This window comes from Esox lucius, chromosome 7 (assembly GCF_011004845.1).
Source record: "Esox lucius isolate fEsoLuc1 chromosome 7, fEsoLuc1.pri, whole genome shotgun sequence".
NCBI lineage: Eukaryota > Metazoa > Chordata > Actinopteri > Esociformes > Esocidae > Esox > Esox lucius.
Genome location: NC_047575.1, coordinates 24,110,872 through 24,138,715, shown reverse-complemented (window position 1 = coordinate 24,138,715; position 27,844 = coordinate 24,110,872). Strand labels below are relative to the sequence as shown.

At 40.6% G+C, this 27,844-nt stretch overlaps 1 protein-coding gene across 3 annotated transcripts in view; it reads left to right on the top strand.

Moving 5' to 3' along the window:
* Positions 1-7,216: 7,216 nt before the first annotated feature.
* med13a (mediator complex subunit 13a) overlaps positions 7,217-27,844 on the top strand; it is a 94,437-nt gene continuing 73,809 nt past the window's right edge. For all 3 annotated transcript variants that reach the window (XR_004575935.1, XM_013134462.3, XM_010870717.5), the window contains exons 1-2: positions 7,217-7,811; positions 16,190-16,424. Coding sequence is in view for 2 of the 3 variants with exons in the window: in XM_013134462.3 (XP_012989916.2) it covers positions 7,746-7,811; positions 16,190-16,424 (301 nt within the window). In the remaining variant the exon portion in view is untranslated. The remainder of the gene's footprint in view (positions 7,812-16,189; positions 16,425-27,844) is intronic.

The following is a 27,844-nucleotide window of genomic DNA, read 5'->3' as shown; positions in this document are numbered from 1 at the left end:
GACAGTAGGAAAAAGTGCACTGAAGGAGAGGAACTAGGAGAGGGGCAGAGAAGGGGAGAAGACAGACAGACAGAGGACATAAAGAATCCCTAAGCACACTGAAACCCAACGCATTAAAGTGAACCTCCCACTGCTTCTCTGATTAGAGTGTAATGTTATTTACAGGAGTAGGTTGTGAAGTCTTGTCTTCAACCATAAATTATTCAACCATAACATTGCATTACCCAGAAAAGGACACTCCACCGCTTCGTTCCGGAAAAACTCAGATGCAAACAGTACATTATTCATAAGCACTGACCAAGTGTGTGAAATGCCTTGCCAGGGTGCCTGTTGAGACGGTTAATGCTGTATTACACAATGGCTAATTCCATGGAACAGGAACACCTTTATCCTCCGCTTGTTTCTGATGGTTCCACAGCAGATCGTGGCCTTAACAAGGTATAGCATATTGCATGCACATTGTTGATAAATCCATTTTAATAGCCTTCATGCACATTAGGTGGAATACTTGCAATTTCAGTGGTGTTCAAGACTCATCTATCATACGAACACCACAAAATACTTAATATGTTTTCTTACACAGACCACTGCAGACACTACATTTTGATCTATAACCTATAAATATGTTCACCTTCACGTAACCTTTCATAATTAACATGAAGGTGCTCAATAATAATAACTGAGGAACTCTTGGCAGTGTGTTTTTCTTCTGTTCCTTCACAGTTGCAATGATGCCCTCAGAGGCACTAGGTATTAACTCTGGGTTTATGTTCCATGGAGGTCCAGGGCTTCCCAGCACTGGCCCAGGTGTGTGCCCCAGGGCATGGCACGTATGGGGTGGCAGGACAAGTCATGCTCCCTGCTGCCTGCTGCGTCATATTCATTTGGCACTAAACGGATGTAAAGAACCTGTAACTGTGAGGAGCCTTAAATCTTTCCAACAAAAGGCACACTTTTTCCTGTGTTGTTGCAAAACATTTTCCCCTGAAGACTACAACCCTGGCCTCACCAACATTTTCCCCTGAAGACTACAACCCTGGCCTCACCAACATTTTCCCCTGAAGACTACAACCCTGGCCTCACCAACATTTTCCCCTGAAGACTACAACCCTGGCCTCACCAACATTTTCCCCTGAAAACTACAACCCTGGCCTTACCAACATTTTCCCCTGAAGACTACAACCCTGGCCTCACCAACGTTTCCCTGCCCTCGCTGACTATAACCGTGCCCCCAGTTCAGGAAAGCACCAGCAGGGCTGTGTCATAAGGACCACCCCTGTATCACAACTGATTATGTTTCCCTCAGCATTTCACTGGTTCATTTTCTATCCAAACATCCATCAAACCATTATTTAATCCTTATTTGTCTTAAACTTGGAGACAGGTCAATCACACTGTACTACAACAACGATAATCCATGCGTTTTCTGCAAGTGCTGCATTTCTTCAACAGTGTACGACGTTATAATGTAATGAGCTTCAATGCAGGAAGCTCAAGGGTATTAAAGCAATTCACTTCCAGCCTGGAGCTCTACAGGAGCTGTATGAGCTGTGCTGTCTGGGGAAATGACTGCCTGCCTATCAATCAGCAGGGAAGTCCAGCAGGAGACACATCTGGAACACATCTGGAACACATTTGTTCTTTTCCATCTCAAAGATTGAGAGAATTAAGCAATTAAGAGGTGGAGCCTGTGACACACATGGCTGTCGATGCGTTTTTTTCATGCATAGAGGAGAAACTAGGCATCAGTTTGGGAATGGTGGACTGTATTCTGCAACCCCACCTTCCCAAACAGGCTACGGCTCAAATGTCAGGAGGTTTGTTCCAGGTTGAACGTCCTCTGTTACGCAACAATCAGCAGCTCATAAACGAATTAAACATTTTCCCCAAATAATTTAAAACTTCTGCAAATGTAGAGGAATATCACACTGAAATTGTATTTTTTATGATTCATTGAAATAAGCCATTTTGAAAGAGGACTGAGGGAGGTTGTGCACATTGTCACAATGGAATGTCAGGCGTGATTGAACTCATCCCTTCACACAGTTAGGATCTTGTGTTTGACAGAAGTCTAGTTAATGCTTTTCCCTGGCTTGACTTGTTTGACGGTCTAATTTCAAACAGTGATCTCATTCCTGCCTGTTGGTTTTGGGAAAGGAGCCTATGCTCTCTTCCTTTCCAGCTGCAGCAGCAGAGAAAGAGGTGGGGGAGCTCACTTCATTAGCTCACAATTCATATTGAATTTATTAATCCCAAGCTGGCTTCTCCTGGCTGCTTAAGGAGAGGGAGGAAAGAAAAACGTATTGACACAGACACCTTTCCCCCCATCTGCTCACAACGTGCGTGTGAATAAAAGAGATCGAGAAAGAGGGAGACAGAACGGGGGCTCACACCAGGGCCCGTGAAAAGACTGCAGCGGGAAAAAGTGTGTCAGATCATTTAACAGCAGGGATGCGCGACGTCGTCTTTTCTCCGGGCGGCAGCCTTGTTGAAAGGCTCTTGTCTAGTCAGCAGCACAACAAAGGGACAGCCGTGGTTTTATTTGTGCCTCTGGAATGTTCCTGCACCCACTCTGTGTGTACCAGGGCCAATGCAAGTGGCCTGTTGCCTGTGCTGCCGGCGGAGTGGCTTGCCACTGGAACACAGAGGCTTCACAATGTGTCTTAAAACAAGTGATGCTGTCAGGCCACTTCATTCTCTCCAACTACAAAGACCCTGGCAGCTGCGGTTTTGACTCAACCCAAAGAGCAGAGCATTGCCCTCTGCCCAACTGCCTTTGAGTGTCTATCGGACGTATTTCTAAGAGGCTGACTCTGTCAGTTTCTGGCTCCGTCTGTGCCTCACAGGCCCTTTACAAAGCAGCACTGTCATGTTGGATGTGGCGAGGCTCGGTACAGCTCCGCAATACATACTGCCCAACCCCCCCCCCCCCCCCCCGACCCCTGCAAGGACACACCACATGAAAGGCCTGCATTACTCCCAGAAAGGAAAGCCATACTGCTTCTCTCTCCAGAAGGATGGTTTTCACTGAGTTCCCTTGATTGGCGTTTGTTAACTGGACATTAGGCTGACTGGAGCACTTATGGGTGGAGAGGCTGTAATTAACCCCTCAATCAGCAACATACCTTCATTCCACCATTTGGCTGCCCTTACACAAAAGCTGTGTCAGAACATAGCCTGTCTACAAGATATGTGCCGTTTTTGGTACTTTTGTAATCTTTATTGTTTTATTTTTACAACAAAACGAGCCTGATATTGTTGAATACATTTGTACCGCTTGATACTACTTTAATGAAAATGTGCATGTGGTTTTAGTATGCCGATAATTATGGTAGATGCATTCCAAAATCAAATTAATATGATATGTAACTAAAATTTTATATTTATTGGTAAGATTGGTATCACACAAAATTATTTGATATATTACACAGTGGGTTGTTGAAGCACTATAACGTCTGTGGATTCATTTTGGCTCATGAGGACCACTTTCCCAACTACTAGCTAAAATTAAAGGAACGCATATTTAGATCAGGGGGAACGAAGCATGTGGATAGCAGGTCACTGAAACATATCAATAGATACAACATAAACCAACATGTTCTGAATATGGATCCTGATATGAAGAGAAAATACAAAATAAACCTACATGGTCTGAACATTAATCCCTCGAGGGCTGAATTAAAAACGATTGAAGAATAAAAAACAAAAACAAATTAAGACTTGAGTCCTGTGAGCTTTCATTATTCAGCCATGTGCATTTTCAAACACAATTTCCTAAATACAAAAAGCCCAGGCTTGGCTCTAACCAAGGCTTTTTATATTTTAATAACTTTGCAGTCAAGTCCAAGTATCATTATGTAGGCAAATGGATGGGATAATTTCTTGTTCTCATTGCTCTTCATAATCCATCATACTATATTGGCTTTGTGAACCATTTGTGCTTAGTCAAAAGCTGAATGAGTTGTGTGGGTTCATGTTTGTGTTTGTGGGCATGTACAGTGGGGAGAACAAGTATTTCATACACTGCCAATGTTGCAAGTTTTCCTACTTACAAAGCATGTAGAGGTCTGTGAGAGACAGAATCTAAAACAAAAATCCAGAAAACCACATTGTATGATTTTTTTATAATTTATTTGCATTTTACTGCATGACATAAGTATTTGATCACCAACCAACCAGTAAGAATTCCGGCTCTCACAGACCTGTTAGTTTTTCTTTAAGAAGCCCTCCTGTTCTCCACTCATTACCTGTATTAACTGCACTTGTTTGAACTTGTTACCTGTATAAAAGACACCTGTCCACACACTCAATCAAACAGACTCCAACCTCTCCACAATGACCAAGGCCAGAGAGCTGTGTAAGGACATCAAGGATAAAAGTGTATCAAATACTTGTTCTCCCGACTGTATGTCCATGTGTCTTTGTGTCTATGTGTGTGTCTGGATGGGGGGTTGGGACTTGATGTGTGCTACTTTATCTGGTAGTGTTGACCCAGTTTAACCTTTTGATTACTAAAGCCCTTCTTCCAGTGTAGAAATTAAGTCCAGGATATTACCATTTAGCCTCTGTAAACAACAGCTGTGCTGTTGAACTATAGACCGTACAGTCCTGTCCATACACACATAACGACATGTATGCACATATTCATGCACTCACATATACACACACTGTGCTGACTTCTTGGCTTTAATAACAGCTGTCTGACAGAGGGGAGAGAACACTTTCTCCAGTAGTCAATTTTATTGATTTACAGAAAGCTTTTTGAATTTGTCATGTGAGTCTTCAATAACAGCAAGGTTCATTCTGTCTAAGGTGAAGGTCACACTTTTGAGTCAAGAGGCTGGATTGTTTCCCTGCTTGGATTTAGAAAAAATTCTGGTAAACACAGTAATCTTGAGACCAGTGTTTGAATTCTGCTTCCAGATTATCCCAGGGGTCATGAGGAGGATGGTACTTGTGGACAGGTTTAAGGGGTTTGTAATTCAATATGGTTGCTCTAGCGACTCCTTGTTGCGGCTTGGCTGCCTGTGAGCTCAATTGAGGTGGAAAGCTGGAGAGTGCATTTCTTCCAGCGTGTAAGAACTCCAGTGTGGACTGCCTGGTTGAGTGAGCAGCATGATACGAACCAGGATGTTATGGGATGTGTTTTGTAAGACATATCTGAACATCACCGTCCACAGTCCACTGGGAGTCCTTGCAATGAAGGGCCTTAATCATGAGTTGGATAACACCAAATTGGGGTGAAAAAGGTCACAAAAATGATAAAGCTGAAATAAAAAACAAATACCAAATTATCTGGCTCCCATTACAAAAACACTTCATAAGACATTGACATAATTCCCATGACATAACCTATAATGCCTATTTGAATAAGATTTCAAATCAATATCAATTGAATAATAATGAAGATTGATTGTCAGTTGCTTTGATCTCAATGCATGTAAAATATTCCCATTATTATAATGCACTCAAACTATTCACAGACTTCTGGCATATCTGGCATTCCATCCACTCTAAACAGCTTAGTTGCACAGTGGTGATTGGTCCAATATCCTGTTGCTCTTGAGTCTGTTCTACTGTCTTATCCGACCACATGTTTTCATTAAATGCAAGTCTTAGCCTCACAGGCAAAACCTCAAATGTATTCTTCTATACTTTGTATCCACAGGATTTTGTCACAGAACAGTAGACTTTTTGACAAATGCCGCACTCAGTTACTTTCGTCAAACAGGCGGTATATGAGCACCAACTTTAGATGAACTTCAGTTCTTCAGAGTCGTGAGGGGTGTTTTCTAGCCTACATAAAACATTTCTATCTGGACATTCGATAACTAAAAACGTAACGGTCGTACCACATATGTCACATTAGTAGTGGGTTTACTTCAAAGGTGCCTAACTGTTCGTCATACTTTCATTTTCACCGTTGTTTTTTAGGTTTGACATGGCGTCCGTACAGATTTAACAAGATCAATTACAATTTGAAATTACTGAAAATACTATTTTTCCTCATTTTTTAAATATCTCGTGAGGGCAATAATGACGGGCCCTAGGAAGAGCGATGAACAGGACCGTAGGCTATATAGTAGGCTACATGTAGCGATGGGAGCTTTTGCACCTGACAGAAGTATCCGAACAGAATAACCTAAGGAAATATATACAGGTACAATGCTGACTTGTACATTATCAAAGCACCAAGCATGAAGACAAAGCCAAGCTTCTTATGGTCAATGTGTTTGACAGAAAATCTCACATTGTGATGAATGTCAGCACCAACTTTAGATTAATTTAAGATGAGATATTCCGTTAATTGAAGATGTGATTCCTTTCTGTGTCGAGAGGGGTGTTTTCTACATAAAACATTTCTATCTGGACATTCAATAACTAAAAACGTAACAGTCGTACCACATATGTCACATTAGCAGTGGGTTTACTGCAATGGTGCCTAACGATTCGTCATACTTTCATTTTCACCGTTGTTCTTGAGGTTTGACATTGCGTCCGTACAGATTTAACAAGATCAATTACAATTTGAAATCACTGAAAATACTATTGTTCCTCATTTTTTAAATATCTCGTGAGGGCAATAATGACGGGCCCTAGGAAGAGCGATGAACAGGACCGTAGGCTATATAGTAGGCTACATGTATGACATTACAGTTATGTTGCCTGATTTACACTGGTGAATTGTTTTGAATGCGTGGAACGATCGGGCTAATAACTCTTCACTATTATCAGTATGATTAAATTATTACCCTAACACACCTTTTTTGTTTATATGATAACGAAAAAGCGCTCTATTAATTGTACCACAATTTTTGGGTCATCAATAATTTTCTGTGAAAAGTGTAATAACTGGGTTGCATCCAGAACGACATTGTTGTGCATACTGTGCGAGACATCGTGCGGAAAATTCGATAAGGTTTCCCATGTTAATTAAGAGTAAACTTTTTTGTGCTTGAATGTGAGGGCTTTGGCGTGATTGCAAAGGCACACATCGTTGAATTATGTAAATGTTGATCGAAGGCATGGATACATTTCCTTGTGTGTGCACTAGGTGGTGCACTGTGAAAGTCGACAAGTTGAAAGGTTTGATCATTAGTAACAAAATCTGGTTGCTCAGTAGCGCCACTTGCTCTCGCCTAGCGGCAATACCCATCAGTTACAGTGTTATTACACCCCTCATGACCACGAATGGGCCAATAGGCTTTGGGAGGCAGAGTTCTCCCTGTGGCCGCCATTAAAGAAAGGAATCCATGAATTCAAATGGAAACCAGCAGGAACAGAGCCCGAAATAATGGTTAAAATTACCGTAAAAATATAGGCATATGCCAATTTTCGATTGGTTTTTAAGGATGTTATTCGTTTTTATATCGATTTTGATGGTGATGGAGGAGTAGAGGGACGTTTTTAGCAAAGACCGTTTTAAGCTAAGGGGGAGGGGGATAGTTGATTCTTTGCTCTCCTTTTTCTTTTTGTTTTAAGAGCATTTTCGCTCCCTTTAAATATTTTACTTCATGTGTATTCGAAAAGTCGTTAGAGAGGTCGTGAAGACAAGACTTTAACTGGTTTTATTTTTTGTGCGGACAATAGCATTTGCAGGGTTGTTGAATTAGTTACATTCTCCAGACGATTGTTTAAAAATAATTATCGTTGATTAGCTTGTACATCTTGCAAATACATTTTAAAATCGGTCTGTATTTTCCCCGGAACTGAAACGATGGAATGTTCGATCTCGCTGTGAAAGGATGAGTTCTTGTTTTGTACCAAACGGGGCCAGCTTGGAGGATTGCCATTCCAATCTATTCTGTCTGGTAAGAGATTTAAAACTAAAGGAAAAGCAGCCATTTTTAACTAGCTGAAAAGAGCAAGCTAACGTTAGCCACAGCAGTGGGAAAGCAGGCTTAGGGCCTGTCGCGCACTGCAATTCAAACACCATTCACCAAAGCGATGTTTATTTGCATTCTGCGAAGTTGTGCAAGATTAAGAATAGGGTTATCTGTCACTTGCAGCTGCATGCATTCAAGCACGCAGTTTGCCATCATAGGGAACTATCAGTTTGATTATATTAACTGCATTCCAGCCGTGAGAGTTTTAAGCAGCAAAAGTGCAACTAATGCAAACGTCTGCTGATGAACATCTTAGCTCTGTTATTTATAGCTTTTTAGCAACATTCAGTTCCATGCATTGTTTTTTGTTCGTCTGTTTTTTTACTTGTTTAAATAACACTGTGCTTTCTATGGTATGCATTTTGCAGCATGTTTACGTGACCTAAAACAAACCCAAGAAGCAGTTAGCTACAAAGATAACTACAGATTACGTTATTCTACTCAAATAATAACCCTTGTATTCAATCACGGAATGCAGTGTAAAAGCTGGTGAACATGGCTTTTAATTTCAACAATATATTCTGTCATAATGTTCTAAGCGGGACGGTGTAGTTGTCTATTTGCGAGCTTACGTACTTTCCTTTTATAGTTTTCAAGTTGGCTTGCTATCATTTGTTGTTTACACTTGGCTTGTGCAGAGCTAAAGGAGGGACGGGCTCCGCGCTGAAATAATAATAAACAAGAAGGTACTGTTAGCTATAGTTCTTGCGTCTTTTTAGAATTTAATACGTTTTGCAACTGGTTGTCGAATTGAATATCTTGTTCATGACAGAGTTTCTTAACACATTTTTAATTTTTTTTATTTACCTGTCAATCGTGCTGATTAGTACTGTTGCAAGTCAGTCGTTAAATAATAAATTATATAGCTGTTAGAAACATATGAGCCAGAGTAACCTATTATTTTCTGGTTGCAGCCTACTGTTGCCACTAAAGGGAAAAGCTAACATCCTCTCTTTCTCTCTGGCAGCACTAATGCTACTAGCTAGAATAATCTGAATTTCTCAATTTACATGAACTATGGGTTTGCATTTGTGCATTGAATGTTTTCTATGCAATATGGACGTTATAACAGTTTTGAATAATTCAAATTTCATTCCAATTTCCTAAGCATCAACGAGTTGGGTGTTGATAGACATTAATCTTACTTTGAAAGTAGAACCTAATGGACAGTACAGGGTAATAATGAATGACTGGTTAATGTATTGAGAGAGCAGGGAGACATTTTACTGTATATTGAGACTAAGCATGACAGCCAGGCTGCTGTTCACTGCCCTGAATGACTCACTCTCTTTGTGGTTTTATGCTGAAGAAATGCATTGTATACAGTACTTTTTCCTTAACTTAAAACAGTTCTCTGGAGTACTACAATTATTTAGTCATTCTTTATGTTTAGGCTTATTTTCATTTGTCTTTGAAGTTAATTGGCTTTTACTTGCAAATGTCTGGGTGGTAACGTTTGTCAGTCTATTCATTATTATGTGTATAACGCATACTTTTCATGAATCAATAGTCACATCAAGACTGCCTTGTTGGACTAATAGCTCTTTGCAGTCTAAGTTCTCCACAGTGTCTAAGAAATAGTAATGGTAGGGCTTATGAAACAAGATTAAAATAAAAAAACAACACTGCAGCTCAGAAAAATGCTGTGCAGATGGATAGGCTGTACAACATCAGAGAGTAGACCATGTGGATTAAAATTTCCATGCAGTGGTTCAAGATGGAAATCGACACGTTAACTAGCTTCATGTGCTTCAGTCTGTTGTAGCGGGAGGGTCAGACTGTTACAGAGAGCTAGAAGTAGTACTAGTGTGTCTATTTGTCAGCTTGGGCATGATTTGAGCAACTTCACCTGTTGCCTGTCTCGGGCAGGGAGTCTGGAGAATGGCAGGAAGGGAAAGCCAGGGAAGGCAGCTGTTAGCACTTAGCGTGTTTCACAATGGGACCTAGAGTTCTGGGTTGCAGGAGGGAAGGTGAGTGGAGCTGAGCAGCTGACGAAAGGTGGGGTCGTAACCCGTAAATCCCAGACAGATTTAACGTCAACTTCCTGAGTCCATCAAATGGCCTTGCCCTCAGATTCCCCTATTGGCGCTGTGGGGGTTTGGCCTGATGACCTTGCCATCTGAAAAGGGAAGCTTAACTAAACACCAGTCCTTGCCCTTTTGGTAGGAGGATGCTTTATAGTGGCTTACACCCAAGCATTGTAAATACTCCGTTATCTGTGTCAATAGTTAATTCTAAGGAAACAGGTTTTGCCTGACACTCACTCCTGAATGGAGATAAAAACTCAGCTGTACTATCGTTTAAACAAATTGATTGACCTCTCAAAGACTGCAACACAGCATTTGTAAAGACTATATTTTTTAAAGTTTCAACTTGATATTTGACAGAGAACAGCCAATCCAAGGCTTTTAATATTTTCACGTTATAGTGCATTAGCCTAGCTGTTATAGTGTCTGACTTATATTCGGAAGGTAGCTAAATTGAATACCCGGGCCAGCAACATGAAGAATCTGTCAGTCTGTTCTTGAGCGAGACCATTAACCATAATTGTTCCCTATGGTAGCCCTCTGCCCTTTTACAATTAGAAGGGGTTGGGTTAACAGCAGAAGTAAATTTTTGGTTGGAACTACTTGTGTTCAATTGATGATTAAGTTAATTGAATCCATTGTCAGAGAAAAACACTGACATTGTAGCTCTCATAAGACTACATTGTGTGATGAAAATACATTTCTAAATAACTGAGTTATATAGACTTTGAGCTCAAGCACAGCCCAGTTTCAGTAACATTTAACTTCTTTTAGTGCGGACGATTTGGTTTCACACTTAAGTTTTTTTCCGTCCCTTTGTGTTTCTCTGCAAGATGCAGGTGTCAGGTAGTTCTTCCCACCACTCTGTTTGCTATCATGAGAGAGGACTGGCTGGAGGAATTTAATCCAACATCCTCTTCAGCAGTAGCAGTAATATACTGGTGGAGGGATGAAACTAGTATAGTAGCAGTAATATACTGGTGCAGGGATGAAACTAGTGCAGTAGATGTAATATACTGGTGGAGGGATGAAACTAGTACAGTAGCAATAAGATACTGGTGGAGGGATGAAACTAGTACAGTAGCAATAAGATACTGGTGGAGGGATGAAACTAGTACAGTAGCAATAAGATACTGGTGGAGGGATGAAACTAGTACAGTAGCAATAAGATACTGGTGGAGGGATGAAACTAGTACAGTAGCAGTAACGTAATGGTGGTATTACAGTAGTTCATACCTGCTATACTGACCGGCTTTAAGGCTTACAGAAAGGCCTGTGAGTAGTGCCTTGTCTAAAACCATGTTTGAATGCCCTTCAGCAATATTCTTGATGTGTGAGATTTCCTAGTGTTGTTTGATTAATTGATAATGTGTGTTAACATGGCAGTTATTTCAGAGGCTGGTGGTTGGTACACATGGGAAAGAGTAATGTTGAGTAGAGTTTTGGCCATGTGTGGAATACATTTGTTGTTGTGTCATTTTTTTATAGATAGGCTCTTGAGTTCAGTGGCACTATGAGCTGTGTCCGTCATTGTAGCATACTGTTTTAAAGTGTTTTCATTGATTAAATTTCACCCTTAATTTATCCATTACAATTAATTTACCTCTAACAAAGTAACTATACGTTGACTCAAACATATTGCCTTGCAGCAAAACCAGCCAACCAATGAAAGATCAGAGAGCTAACTCCGTTAGAAAACAGGAAGACCGTATAGTGGAATAGGCTGTGGTGATGGTGTTGGCTTTTGCATTGTCAGTGTATGAGATGGGCCTCGAACACGGGAAGGCGTGATGTATTCAGAGGTTGTGGTGTAGTGTGGGTTTCAGTGGTGTGTCAGTGTAGGACATGAGCACGGGGATCACTGCATGGCTGGATTTCCGTACATGGGGCCTCCTATCTGAGCGTCAGCGAGCCTCCAGGGTTAGACAGGCAGCAGTTGGAGCGTAATGTTCCTGCTCGAACACTTCATGAACCTAGTAGTAGTGCCCTGTGTGTCTGCTGCTAGTGACTTAGGACATATGACTTTCTCTGCTTTGTATTCCCTCCCTATAAAAGCCAGTGTTGGTTAATACAGAGCGCACTCCCCACAGCACTCTTCATTAAAAAGGATTAAGGTGGTCAGCACCCATTTACAAGCATTACGTGTTTGTTTTCTCAGGCAGTGAGCATGTTGTTAGTTTTGAGATTCGAAGCACCTCAAGCTGTAATGCACACTATTTAAATAAAATAAATACTGCTTTCAGAAATGATTTGTGGTAAGTTTCTTGTTAAAACAATTGAAAGTAACTTTAAAACATCACCCCCCTCTTTCTTGTTAGCATTCACCTTTTTATATAATCATGTTTTGCCGGGAAAGAGTTAGGGGCATACAACTTTGACCCTGTTGCTGTAACCGTGTATATGGTAACCTGAAAACAGAATGCATGTTAAAAATGATTTAGTTTAATCCATCTGGGAAATAATCTGGGAAATACATGCTCTGTTGAAAATAAATGCTCCTACCGAAAAGTGTAAAGTGCAGTCCGGAAAGACAGAATCTCTGCTTATGAAAGAAGCCTGTTGTAAAATTCTCCTTGTTATAATTTAATCTACCATTTAGCCACATTATTCACCCTGTTTAGACACAAACATCAGTTATGAATGTTATTTGAAGCAGATGTTATTGGGTGCGATGTGCTTCAGAGGACACAGATTTTTCTTTCGGTTCTGTACGTGTTGCTGTTTTGCGGTTGTGGCTTGGTTGAATTTCTGATTAATGGAAAAATGAAATCCCAGAAGTAAATATTAAGTCACCTCCAGATTTTTGGCTCCCTTGATGAACATGAGCAATAAAGTCAATATAAAATAAACAACACATTTTGGTTAGGTACCTAAAATTAGGTAATGCATGAAAAATCGACCACTGTGGAAAAAAGGCAAGCATACAAATGGTTGTTGATCTAAAAAACTTAGGCAGTGGGTACAAAAAGATAAATACAGAAAACCTTAATATACCACTTACCACAGGACTGCCCAACCCTGTTCCGTTTTGTAGTTTTTTTTCTCTTCCAAATCTAGCTCACCTGATTCTAAGGTAGGAATTGTAGGATTGTTGCAGTATGCTTTCTGAAAATAAGTTTGTGCGCTGTTTTTACAGACATTGTGGTAGAGTTCGCAAGGTCTGTGAATCCATGGGGGTAAAGCGATATTTGGGACTCGAAATGTTCTCTTAGCACTTCCTGGTTACGGCAAATTACTTCCCAGTTTATATTGAAGTTGGAATGCCAAAAGCTAGGCAAATGTAAGTAATATCTGTGAAACTTTGTAATTGGTTCACACTACTCCATTCATAATAGACCCGGAACCAAGACTTTATGGCGATAACCACTAGGCCTGTTGCCGTAAATAACTGTATCTGCATGGTTGCCCCCATTCCTCAAATTCACGGTGTTCAGGTTTAGTCTGAATGGGATGGAGTTAGCTTGTTGGGCAATAAAGTCCTAAATCAGGTTAGAGAATGTCGATCTGCAAGAACAGGGTTGGCGAGCCCACTTACCGCTGTTAGGGCAGTAGGCCTGACTAAGAATTTAAAAAGAAGCAGAACAGTGTTAATCCTGTCATAACACAATAAAATGCTTAAACACTGGCTTCTAAGTCTAAGTCTTTAATTTATCAAATGTGCCGAATAACATAGCGTCATTCTGAACGATGAAATTCCTGTGACATGGCACACGTCGTCTACGCCGTAAGCATTAGGAAATATATAAAGCTAATATATACCTAACAGTGTAAACTAGCAGCAATTCCAAAGAGTGTAGAATGTGGAATATGGATAGAACTATTAAATATAATAAATATCAATTAGTGTAATATGGCTATGAATGGTACATTTAATGTATGCAAATGTACATAGAAAGTCGTCAGAGCATTTGGAATGTTCATGTGATCCTTATGATCACTGATCAGTGTTGCTGGTTGAGATGCCTTATGGCCTGGGGTAATAAAGTAAGCCTTTGTACAACTGGTGGATGATAACATATTTCAGTCTTTTATATTACTGCCAGTTAACTCCTTGCATATAGTGCAAGCAAGGGTTTGATTCATGCACCGCTTTCTCACCTCTGTCAGTAAAGCATGTAACGAAAGTATCTTACATAAACATGTGAAATTGAGACGTGAACTTGTTTAGGACACTGTATTGGCCTATAGTATCAGCCCTGTCACAGCCTCCTTCAGTGTTTCGTTTAGCCTAACAATGTTTTGTATTTGCTAAACCTGTTTTTAATTGGAGAAATCGGTGTGCCGCCTTTGTGTTATGTTCTCCAGGCTTTTTTTTGCTTTTGGTAATGAAAATGATTAGTTTGATAGATTGAATACACTCCAGATGTATGCTGGTATGATGGTCATAAAGGAAGTATAGTATGTCTCCTACTTTGGGGTCATTTAATTACACATGTGTGTCTTGGAATAATTCCCTGTCATATAAAAAAGTATATTTTTTACACACCACTCTACACACTTTTTTTTTATTCTACTTATTTTGGCTGAGGACAGATAGCCTACTAGGGATTTGTAGTTAAAAAAAAAAAAATGAATGCATCATTTATTAGCTACATATAAGGGACTTTAAATCTTGTCCAAAGGAAGAAAAAATATACAGTGACAGTGTTTGTGTAGCCAGGCTGAATGCCAAAGCCTTCCTGTTACAAAAGGCAAAAAAAGTTCAAGGACAGAACTACATAAATGGAAAGAATAAATGCATTCAAACATTTCCATGAAGCTTTGTGGTTGACAAGGACAAGTTTGATGTTGGACAAAACAGAATTATTTTCATGATTCAAGAAGGCCAAAAGATGGAAAGATGAAACTGAACTTTATTTTATTAATTTTTAATTTTAGTTTTTTTCATTAGCTGGACTTAAACACCTTACCACAATCATGACTTTTGGTTGTTTTGAGAAAATAAAAGTTCAGGCTATGTTGCTGATAATACCTTTCAGATAATGTTTAGATGTAAAGAAAAGTCTAAAAATGGCAGGTTGGAAAAATGATTTTGTACAGTTGTTTCTCTCTAGCCATATTTGTTGTAGCTTGTCTGGAAGATAGCTACCGATCTTCAGTCACAATCCTCTTGACATCTTCCTTTATCTCTCTCCCTCACTCTTTTTCCTCCCTTTCTATATCTTTCTCTTCTTTCCTCTTCTCATCCATCCATCTCTCTTCCCTATGCCAAGTCTCTTTCTCTCTTTCTGCCTGTCTCTCTCCTTTATCTCTGTGTTTCTGCCTTCTCCATTCAACTGGCATGGAACACATTTGTTTACATTGCCAAGCAAGTGGAAAATATGAAAATAATAAGAAAAGCTGATAAAAAACAATCCCACATTGTAGTAGTAGTTATGAGTGTGAAAGATCAGAGAAAATATCAGTATTGGTTGTTTACAATGTTTGTGTTCCATTGGTTGCCATTTTCTCATGCCATCTGGTCACAAATCTTGCACTTTGCAGGATTTGGAGTCTAGCAATGTTTTATTTAATGAAAATATATTTGTGGATATTTATGATCCTTGTTAGGAAATGTCTTTAATGTGGTCATACATCTGCCAGGAGATTAGGAAGTGCAGCTCGGTTTTCACCTCATTTTGTGGGCAGTATGTCTTCTGGAGCCGGACTCATTGCATTCTCACTACATATATATATATAAGGTTTTCCGTGATTTTAGGCCCATCACAGTGGTCAGGTATTCTGCCATATTCTTTAGGTTCTCTTTAGTTTGAAGTAGCACTTTTTTTGGTTGATTATGTGATTGCCTTCAGAATCACAGTGGTATAATTATTGATGTGATGCATGGGATCATTCTGAGTTGTACATGGAAATCCTGAAAGACAGTTGATTTCAGTGGGTTTCTGGTGTAGCAGGTAGAATGCTGATGGCAAAGCAAGGTGACTTCTGTAGTGGAGCTGCAGTGTTGGGAAGGTGTAGGCCGTTTGCTCAAAGGCTACGGTGTCTAAGTATAATTTATGTTTGTGGTCCTGGCATCTGGACCAGTTTTGGAAAATCATTATTTTAGTCTTACAGACTCCCTCTTCCTGGCTTTCTGTCTCTCTGTCTGTCTCTGTCTCTGTCTTTCTTTTTTGCTCTTCCTGTGTCTCCACGTCATGATTATACCTCTTGATGAGGCAGAGGAGAATTTAATGCTTGCTCTTGAAAAGCTGTTCGGTAGAGGTTTTCCCACAGGTCTCCCGACTGCTGAGTGCTCACCGTTGTCTCAGTAGCTGACTCTCTCTTTCGACCTGGCAGGCGGACCTGACGGGCATCAAATGGAAGCGCTTCGTGTGGCAGGGCCCCACCTCGGCGCCTATTCTCTTCCCGGTGACCGAGGAGGATCCCATCCTGTGCAGTTTCAGCCGCTGCCTCAAGGCCGACGTGCTGAGTGTGTGGCGGCGGAGCCAGAGACCCGGGCGCAGGGAGATATGGCTCTACTGGTGGGGAGACGATCCCAACTTCGCCGAGCTGATTCATCACGAGCTGACAGGTGAGACGGTGGGAGCACGTAGACGCACCCATTTAGATGGGTGTAGCAGTAGCATGGCTTTACATTGCGTCCTGATGTGACACTGGGTGGGCAGGTGCTCAGATCCATATTTACCCACAACAATAAGTGTAACCGCCTGGTTAACCCTGGCCAGAGGGGAAGGATGCTTAGCAGGCTGACTGTGCAGCTGTTGTTATTGGTGGCTGTTGATCAGACGGAACATTTTTCACAAAATACCAGCATGTTTTTATGTGTAGGCTGCTACATTTATATAAGAGTTTCCTGTCTGTCAGGAGCGATGTGTTGTCAGGCTACCGGCGGAAAGAGCAAGCCTTGAGCTGTGTGCGTTGTGCCAGGCATTCATGACTTGTGATTTCCGTGAATCGGATTGGTCAAGATATGCACTTAGCCTGCAGCTCTCCTCCTATGTGAAGGGAGAGACGTTGACATATCTTAGAGCAAACTGGCCTAAACCCAGTGCTCTCCTGGCTACTGTGTCCTTCGCTTCTGCATCTGCATTGTTGTGTTTGTTTTATGCTGCCTCTGTCCAAACAGGCTGTACAGAGGCACAGACAGGATATTCAGAATTGTATTGAACTTAATAGGAAATCAATGTAATGGTGATAATGATTATAATGTGCTGCTTGTATGGTTTTATTACAGGTAGAATTGTCTGGGACCTCTTTACAGGATTATCATGACATGTAGGTGCTTATCGAAGTAATGAACAGATTAGCACTTTTAAAAAAATAATATGTGAGTAAGATGGTTTAGGACAGGGGTTGGTTGTCAGGCTGTGCAATGTTAGTTTTGGGTATTTCCATTCCTGTGTATTTGTGCTATGGTGGTGTTGGAGTTAAAGTAACCAGATAGCTCTTTAGTTTCTTTCTTATCCCTGAAAGGAAAATCTAGCCAGCCCTGCAGAGAACACACCTACACCTGCGGGTCAACTCGCTGTTAAGAAATAATACTTCCTCCCACCAGTATTTGTTGTGCATTACCGTGCTCACTGTTTCACAGCATCTAAATGCCTCCCGCCCTCCAGCACATGATAAAGCTGTGTCCTGCCCTTCGTGTCGTTGAGCCTGGGGACGATGGCCCGTCACTTGTAACAGTTTAAAAAGCAAGAGAGAAATGAAGAGAAATAGAGCATTCTCTTCCTCCAATGAATTCTGTGGAAATGGAATACGCCAAAGCATCCATGCAGGAATGAGCTTAACGCGTCACGGAGGTCTGGCACGCTCTTGCTTTTTTCTTTTCCTCCATTCCTCCAGTGTTCTTTTTCTGCTCTGCAGCATCAGTGGAGGATGGATGGAGGCTCTTTATTCATGCTCTCTGGCGGGAGATTGAACTCTAGAGTCTGAGCTGTGACACACGCAAGGAGCTTGTGGCTCTGTACTAGCATTATCTGCATTTCTTGCTGTATCTTGAGTTTGTATAGAATATTGTTTGCGAATTATGATTTTCATACTGATACCAGGTTTAGTGTCAGAATATGAAATTTCCAAAAATACCATGGCAAAAATGTATGTAAACAACATTTTTTTTTGTTTTTTTTTTTACATTGAACAATGTTGGTAGAATATCTGCATAAACCAAACTTACACCATATTAACAAACAGAAATATCTTCAATTTGTTTCAAAATGAGTAACATAATAAACTGTAATACTACAGCCTTCTGAAATGTGAAAAGTGAAAAATGTTCATAAAAATAGGCTACTAACGAGCCGATCCGTAAAATAATGATCCATTGTGTTGGGCCATATAGATATTTAATATTAGCGGAATTCTTGTTTTATCTTTTTAGTTTTGTGTTTCAAAAAGCTCATTAACAATGAGCCTTAGCGATACAGATTAGCTTGCTTAGTTTGGTCAGTAACATTTAATAACTACAGTTACTGTAACTGGGTATGTAGACCACAATGCTAATTAATCAAAATAAGCAATACATCACTGCTGAAAGCCACCTCTTTAGTGTTGTGTTGGTGGATAGTAATGCAAGTGTCTAAAGCGAGTATGAGGAGACTACACGTCAATGCAAACTGATAGATGGACCGGCGAGAATGTTATCTCAGATGCTGGTAATTTATGCTTGTAGTACAGAAAAATTCTTACAACCCCTTTATTTTCTGCAGTGGTTAGCTCAACCCCTTTTCATATGTAATGGCAATGCCTAGTTTCATTGTAGGCTTAGCTAACGGTACTGAACAAATCATGCTTGCTTTTATGACATTGTCAAACTTTCTAAATACTGATCACTGGTGCACAAAATACCTTAACTAGTTGTAAAATGTCATGATTAAGATGTTTATTATAGAATATTTTGTATTGGTTCAAAGTTTGGTTATTCCAACCATATTCAGTTTTTCCAAAATAATAAAAGCTGCTTGCTTTCAGAATAAAAGTTGCTTGTTATAAAACATTTAACTCATACTCGACCCTTTGAAAACCACCCGTGACCCAAATTTGCTGTTTGAGAAACACTGCACTAGACTACTTGATTTTAATTCGAAGATATCCATGATGCTTTGACTTTGTCATACTCCTCAAATGTATGTCAAGCCTCTTGTCCGGGTGAGAATTGCTATCAGCTGTGTGGTGGAATGGCATAATCTTTGTGGTTCCTGTTTTGATAGTCCCCTGGAAGACTGACAACCCTGCCCACACACACTACATTGGTGCTGTAAAACAGTGTGCTAGGCTGTGAGCCCCTTAGACTCACTAGTGTGAAGTGTGAACCAGTGTTTTGTTGTGGATCCCACTGACTTGCTTCTCTCAGAGCCTGGAGTGTGCCCATCCTACTGTGTGTTTGCGTGGACAGTGATGGGATGGTCTAAAATAGGCTCACTTGTGACGATTTTGAGGCTGGTGCGTTGGAGCCTATTCTGGGCATGAAGGTGACACACAGAAACTAGCAACAATGTGCGTTTTGGTTGCGGTGCTCAGACTGATCCATCGCAAATTATTTGGTATAATTACTGCCTTGCTCTTAGGTTTAATAGTTATTTTTTACCCTAATTTTGTGATTTCCAGTTAGATTTTCAGATATGCCACGCTGTTCTGATTCTTTCCACACTGCTTTCTCTCCTAGGATCCAGAATGCTTGGAGGACAGCGCTCCTTCGGCTAATGCCGTTTATTTGTTTTCAGGTGCCCAACATCCCTGAGGGAGTCGCTAAAGTGTGATGCGCTAAGGAATGCTTTTGCAGGTTTTTACCCCACCCAACTAGACCAATATGCACTTCCCATTGTTGCTTCCCCGTCACAACTTGCTGTACCCCTTCATTGTATCGTTGGTGGTAAAAGTGTCTTTAATGTCATGAGAGAGTGAGGGGAAGGAAGAGGGATACGGCTTAGTTCATATTCATATTTATGGTCTCTGCTGCCACAATTTCAGGTCTCCCTCACTCCTCTCCCCATATGACGGAGGGGGCCCAATTGAACTGACCTTTACCTAAGGAGGTTATTTGAGGAACTGTGGGGGTGTAGGGTGGGGGAGGGTGGGTAGGTGAGGAGATGCGGTTGTTAGGGGAACTGACTGTTAGCATGGACTTGGCCTATTCTACGAGTTACCCTGTAACAGAACATTTGATAACCAACTACAATGTTCCCATGGTCATGCACAGAAATGATTCCAAGCATGCGAATGGCTGTGATTGCTAAATTAAATTGATGTAACCGCCTCAACCCCCGTTAGACACCATAGGGTGTTATGCAAATGCACCTCTCTGCTTCTCCCCTCCTCCTATTTAGAAGCTGGTGGTGAAATCTCTCCTATCCAGAGGCATCCTCCATAGAGCCCCAGATAAATGGCAGTAAGGGTTTTTCCCGCCCTCGAAGAATGACTGATCTTTTTTGCATAGAAATTAGGAGCGAAAGTCTATCTGTCTGGAAGGGTAATTGTTTGGTGGTTAGTTTCTCCCTGGTTGCTGGGCCTGCTACTCCGATGCCCTTCCAGCCCTCCCTCTTTATCACATTCATTCCTCCTTACGCCTGATTTGCCTGTCTCCAGTGGGGCTGTCTCTGCTGGCCGTCGTTCTCCCTCCCCCTCTTTCTACATATCCCATACCATTTATACCAAGTCTAAATTCTGGCAATTTTACTATGCTGTGACGTATTTGCAGAATACAGCAATCCAAAAGACCTGTCTGCATCTAAGCCAAACCTTTTTTTTTGTCAACTGGCGTAGTCATGATTTTGGTAAAGTTCGGCCTCCAACTTTAGTATGCAAGTTAACATAATGCTGAGGCTACTTTTTAAAGCACTATGCTCTTACTACTAGGGGTACACAATTAATCCAAATATAATAGAAGTTGCGATATTGATAAGTGCAATATCCAAATCGCCAACTTTCTACACTTTTACCACAGAATTACTACACTTAGCTATTAGCACGCCAGCTAATGTGTTTTTAGCAAGCAGTGGCTAGATAGAAACATTTGCTATTCTACAAGCCAACAATTTTTTTGTGCGGGTACATACCCTTTAATGTTCCTCGTGTGCATCTAATTAAGTTATTTGTTTACACCAAATGGTGTAGTTATAAATGCTATTAGCAAAGCAACACATTTTTGTCAGTAGATAGCTAATACGACTGTAGCTAGTAGCTGAGTTGCCATTGCGGCGGCACAGCTTGGTGACTAACTTTTATTCTTCATGCTTATGTTAGCTAGCTAACTCTACACCTGCTGACATACATATTGCTTAGTTTGTTTCATTAAGCTTAACATTGTAAACATGCTGCCCCTAAATTAAAAGGGTATAACAACAGATGTGGATAATGTGTCAAGGTTCATAAATCTCTGAGTCATCATTGAAATTTTTGTCAATTGTAAACCTGTCTCACTCAAGGAGGACAGGGTTGAGCTAGTGTGAGCGATAAATCACTGCTTCACATTGCCCCCCATCTGTACTGTAGTGCTATGTAGAACTTTGTGGAGCCTTTAGACGATACATTTTCTCTCACAGTAAAAACACACTTGGGAAGCCCAAAATAGATATCACTTTGTGATACATTTCAGTCACATGTTCTTTCATTTTCTGACATCTCTGCCAAGATGAGGAAATATAACCCAATGTAACCCTGTGACGTAGCTCTTGTGCTCGCTCAAAAGCGGTTCCCTGTGAGACAGCTGCATACTTGGACAGACAGTTCAACAATGATTCAAAGAGATTTATGAAATGTTTTCATATTTTTGCCCGTGAAAGCAACTGCTTTGGAAATCAGTCCATAGTAGACTTTTTCACCACAATGCTACTTTTTATCAGCTGTGCACCGCAGCAGCTTACACAGGAGTCTGCAGGTGGCATGGCAACAACAGAATCATTTGAGTTTCATATGAAGCAGTTATAAATGGCTGTTCATGATATTGTCAGATTTAAAGAAATACTCACCATTATTGCACAAAGCACCATAACTAGATGTAAAATGGCATGACCAAGACTTGCTCATCAAAGAATCAAAGGTGGACATTAACACAGGCTAAAATCTTTCATTAATGGTCCTAAAGATGGCTCCATAATGCTGGGTTACATCTTTGAACAGACTAGTAAAATCTTCACACCCCTATTTTATAGTGACAGTTACTGTGCTCCCCAGAGGTATTGTCTGTCTTCGGGAGGAAAAAAAAAGTAGGCCTAATTGTTGTTTATCAACATCTTAGATTCTTGGGAACATCTTAGCTTCAAAATGAGAGAACTCTAGTCAATAATTATGGTGGGTACTGTATATGAAATGCATATGTTGCTAAGAATGGGGTTGATCGTTGCCCCCTTAAATGGGGAGCAAAAATACATTACCAAATTATTTTTATCTGACAGGAATATTACTCTGAGTTTTTGGCATGGATTTTCTTTCTACATTGCCAAAGCAAGTGGAAATAAATACATGAACAGATTGTAATCAAGTGAATACTTTGCATGTTTCTTAAATGTTATATATGGAAAGCTATGTACATTGTTTTAACTTGGTGCAAAAAGTATGAATGGCAAAGTTTATAAACGGATAAATCCTGAGTGTTTACAATGTTTGTTGCTGTACTGGTTACAAATGTTGCTCCTGTGGTTGCACTTTCTCTTAACATAAATTGGAGATAATCAATTCATAATCATTTGATTTGTTTTCTAATGGGTCATTGTGATCTGTGGAAATAGGTCTCTAATGTTGTCATACATTTGGCAGGAGATTAGGATATGCAGCTCTGTTTCCACTTTGTTTCAGGCAGGTCTGCCTATTTATCACTGTTGTTAATTTGGTTGGACTTGAATGTTTTGAAATGTGATATGTTGGCTGATGGGTCAAATGTACTATTCAGGCTTTCTACTGCGAAGTTTATGCCTTCCCTATTGCAAGGAATGATGTGCTAGGATATTTTCTAGCAGGTATTGGATTTATTTTTGGACTGTTCTCGGTTGAGTATTGCTGTGTTCAAGTAGGCGGTCTTCTTTCTCGTACCCCCTCCCTGATCATTACAAGCTCTTCTGCCTGTTCCCTCTCTGCTTCAGCCTCCACACGGCCACAGGTGGCTGCAGGCTGCAGCCGCAGGTTTCACTTTCCAATTATGTCTCCCAGCCAGTCACTATGAAATTGAAAAGCTTCTCAAGCATATGAAACCTGGAAACAAAAGATCAGGAAATCCCTGAACACCTGGTTTAGTATTAGTGTTATTCAACCTTTTCAAGTCTTTAATATTGTGGCTATCATGGAACCATTCACATTATCCAGTTTCAAAGACACATTCTCTTCCAGAGGCCCCGACATGGACTAATATTAGATTGCAATGTGGAGGTTAAAGGGGAATGGAAAAGATTGATTGATTGGCTAATTAGCCCTTTTTACATCTGCAGTTGTCACAAAGTGCTTTTATAAAACACCTGGCCTTAGACCCCCCAAGGAGCAAACAACAGTAGTGTTGAGTTTCAGTGGCTAGGAAAAACTCCCTAAAAAGGCTGAAAATTAGGAAGAAACCTAGAGAGAACCCAGGCTCAGAGGGGTGACCAGTCCTCTTCTGGCTGTGCCAGGGGAACATATTAAGATTACAAATTGTAATAATTAATAAATCCAGAGTCTATTTAAACTTAGTCCAGGTCGGAAGCATGGCCAGATGGACAGGGACATCACGGGGGAGTTTTTCTGTTCTAGTTAGGATTCTAGCATCCGTGTGCAGCACTAATTGAAATGTATTTATTGATTTGTCAGTGTAACCAGAAAGAAGAGCATTGCAGTAATTTAATCTAGAAGTAACAAAAGCATGATGATAGATGAAAATAACGAACTCTTGAGACTTTTTTTTGTTCATCAAAGGAGAGGTCATGGTCAAAGGTAACGCCAAGGTTTCTTACAGTTTTTTAGGATACGACCATGCAACCATCGAGGTTCGCAGTGAGATCTTGACGAGTGCAGTCTCAGTGCTATGATTGAGTCTGAAACCAGATTGGAGCATTTCATAAATGTTATTTGTCTTCAGGAAGGCATTCAGTTGTTGGGAAACACATTTTTTTAGAGGAACGGGAGGTTAGATATTGGCCTATAATTGTTAAAAATGTTAGGATCCATATTAGTTAGTTTGTAGAAGAGCCGTAATTTTCGATATTTGTAGTGAGTTTGGTACAGATCCGGAGGAAAGGGGGCAATTTATCATCAGCTGATCCAGCACAGGAAAAAGCTACTTAAGTAATTTTGTTGGAATTGGGTCTAGCTAACAATTTGTGGGTTTAGAACTCATTACAAATTTAGTGAATGTGTTGAGCGATACGGGATCAAAGAATTCAGGTGACCCCATTGACACCTGGTCAGGGAGGTTCAGGACATTCACCGGACAACTGAGATTTTGGGGACCGTAACTATTTAAGAAGGAGTCAGTTATTTGTTTTCTAATGGTGGTGATCTTTTAATCAAAGTTGTATTCATTACAGCTAAAGTGAAGACCCACGTTGCTTTTATGTTAACATTGCAACTGTATCGAAGAGAACTGTTGGAATTTTTTTGTTCACCTCAGTCAGGTTGTTGAAATAAGCTGATCGAGCAGATGAGTGCTTTTCCGTATTGTAGTGTACTATCTATCCAGGCTAGTCTGAATACTTCCAACTTGGTGGAGCGCCACTTTCACTCCAATTTTCTGGAGGCTTGCTTGAGTGCTCTAGTATTGTCTGTGTACCAGGGAGCAAGTTTCTTGTTGCGTATTTCTTTTGTTTTTAGTGGTGCAACTATATCCAAAGTATTTTGCAGTGTTGAGTTTAGATCCTCGCTTTGATCGTTTGCGGATTTATTTACTCTGTCGTTGATGAGCGAGCTTCTAAGAATATCAAGAAATCTATTTGTAGTCAGAGGATTTATAGTACAGCTTTTGAAACTCATTGTTTGCGGAGCAAGTGGATTTCTTGTTTTAACAGTAAATGTATTAAGACAGGGATCCGATATTCCAAGATTATTGGGGAAATTATTAGATCTACAGTATGTATTTCTCGTGACAGGACTAAATTTAAGGTATGATTTTGGCAGTGTGTTGGACCTGAGACATGTTGGATAAAACCCATTGAGGAAATTATGGCTTAAAGGCTTTTTGAAGAGGATCATTGGTATTTTCCATAAGAATATTGAAATTGCCAAAGATTTGAATGCTATCTGCCATGACTGCAAGGTTAGACAAGAATTCTGGAAACTCATTGAGGAACATTGTGTATGGCCCGGGGGGGCCTGTAAATAGTAGCTATGTAAAACGATTTATCAGGCTGGTTAACTTTCATGAGTAAAACTTCAAAAGAATGAAAACCAGTGATGTGTTTGAGAGTAAATTTATATTTACTGTCATAAATATTAGCAACACCCCCTCCTTTTCGGGATGCACAGGGGATGTGATCACTAGTATAGCCAGGAGGAGAGGCCTCATTTAGGGCAGTGAATTCATCAGGCTTTAGCCACGTTTCACACAAGCCAATAACATCTAGTTTATGATCAGAGATTAATTAATTTACTGCAACTGCATTTGGAGTAAGGGATCTAACATTTAGGAGTCCCATTTTGAGATGCGAGGTGATAAAGTCATTTTTATTTGTGACCGAGGTGGAGGAAGGCTTTATCTTAATAAGGTTGCTATTGTTAGCACTACCTTGTTTAACTTTTATCAGCCTGGAACGAGTCACAGTGGCAATAGGTAAAACTACTAACTACTCTGGCTATGCTATCGACAGACTCCACTATGCTAGCAGGCTGGCTAACAGCCTGCGGCCTGACCTGCACCCTATCTCATGGTGAGGCTATAGGAGTGAAACTCCTTTCAATGTTCCTAGATAATAGAAGAGCACCACTCTAGCTAGGATGGAGTCCATCGCTGTTCAGCATATCAGGCCTGGCTCTATTTCTGGGAGAGTCCCAAAAAGAGAGCCAGTTATCTACAAACTCTACCTTCAGCAACGAGCAGAACTCAGTTTTCTGCCAGCGATTGAGTTGCGCAAGTCTGCTGTAGAGCTCGTCACCACCCCTAGCTAGAATGCTGACACATCTTTCTAGCTAGTTTACACGCTGATGCTATGTTCTGCTTCGTAACCTCGGCCTGTTTCATCCTAACGTTGTTGGTGCCAATGTGAATAACAATATCTCTGTACTCTTTATACTTGCCAGTTTTAGACTTCGTTAGCACCAACCCCAGATTTTTGGCTACGTCGGTGGCTCTGCCCCCCGGTAAACAGTGTACGACAGTGTAAGATTTATTTTAGTCTAATACTGCGGGTAATGGAATCGCCGATGACTAAAGTTTTCCTTTTTTTCTGGCTGCCGGTAGAAAATGCCTGCTGATCATTCCCATCCAAAGATGGCTCGGGCCTTGACTCCGACTCCAGTGGGGAAAACCTGTTGGAAAATCTCAGTCGGCTCTAGCAGCGACACAGGTTTAACTGGTCAACGGCATTTCTTCCAGTAACCAAGAGAAAGTTCTTGCTCAGCTGCAGGAGCTTTGCCGGGGGGCTAACAACACTGTTGTTTCTTCCTGGTAGCACAGACACAGTTTTTTCCATTTCTACACTAACATAATCCTTGCCTGACATCTGCATCTTTACCTGAAGACGATAGTTCTCCTCTGTGTTGTAGCTACTACAATTACAGTGATAAGGCATAGTAATGGTACTTAGCTTCAGGTGATCAGGGGTGAGTAGTTCCGTTAATTATGTCCAAATAGAGTCCCGGTGTAGAAAAGTTGGGTAAAAGGTCAACAGATAAAAATATCGCGCTGGTGAAGTAGAATTTAACCAGTTAGTTTATATAGAGTAAATTTGAAACATGTTTGGCATGTAGCCAGGTAGGTTACAACCAGCAGCGTACAGCACGTCAACAATCCCACAATCCACAGTGCACAAGCCATCTCCTCTAAGCTACCTGGGGCTACACAACTGAGTAGCACACCCATTCATTCATTACCGCATGTCAGGTCAGATCTCTGGAGGTAGCAGTAGGGACGGAAGGATAAGGGCAGGGTAGTGCACTTGCAGTGGTCGTTTACAGACGTAAAACACATTGTTTGTAGGAACTTCGGGGAAGGAGATATGCTTCATTTAGCTTCTTTCTGGAAAATGTTATTTTAGTGTTGATGCCTGTTTGTCTGGCTCTACCCTTGTTACTTTCGGGTTGGCTCTGCCAAACTCTTTGAACGTTTCCAGTCCTGCCCATTCTTTACTACTGAGAAAGCTCTGGTATGCACCTTTGAGGGCATTTCCAAGCTCTAAATGGCACAATCCCAGGATGGACAGAAGAATTCTAAATTTTCTCTTCCTTGCCCTGACCCTTGAAAAGATGACTGCCTGTCTGATAAAATGTGCCGTCAACTGAAAAGGCATCCCTCTCTGATCTGTGGGGACGAGAAAAAGATAGAATGCAGAGTGTTGTTTTTGTCAGCTGTTCTACCAAATATGAAATATCACACGGAGCACATCTTGATTGTGCCAGTATCTTCAGGTTTTAGATTTCAAACAATTTATAGTCTACAGATGGAGTTTACTTTGGGTGTTTTTGATTAGATTTTTCTGTTTTTGAAAAATGAAGAAGTTCTCGGTTGAAGTGATTTGATTTGCGGGTGAGATTGCTTTACAGGAAGCCTCGTTTTCAGAAACACACACACACACAACTTTATAATTGTATAATAATAACTACAAGACGGAAATGTGCCCTTTTCTCCCCTGAATGTCAGTTAATATCCAGGAGATGTGTTCATAAGTAATGACCAGAGGGATAAAATACAACATGATTAAAGATGTAATCCAGGATCTTTTGTCAAAACTGGACCCTGAAAGTTGTTATATTATGCACATAGGCCAGCTACTAACATTTTAATAATTGATTAATTAATTATATGTTAGATGGTTGTTTGTCCTCATCTTGCACAATGTTCTTTTTAAAACAGCATGATTGCAGTAATAATACATCAACTGT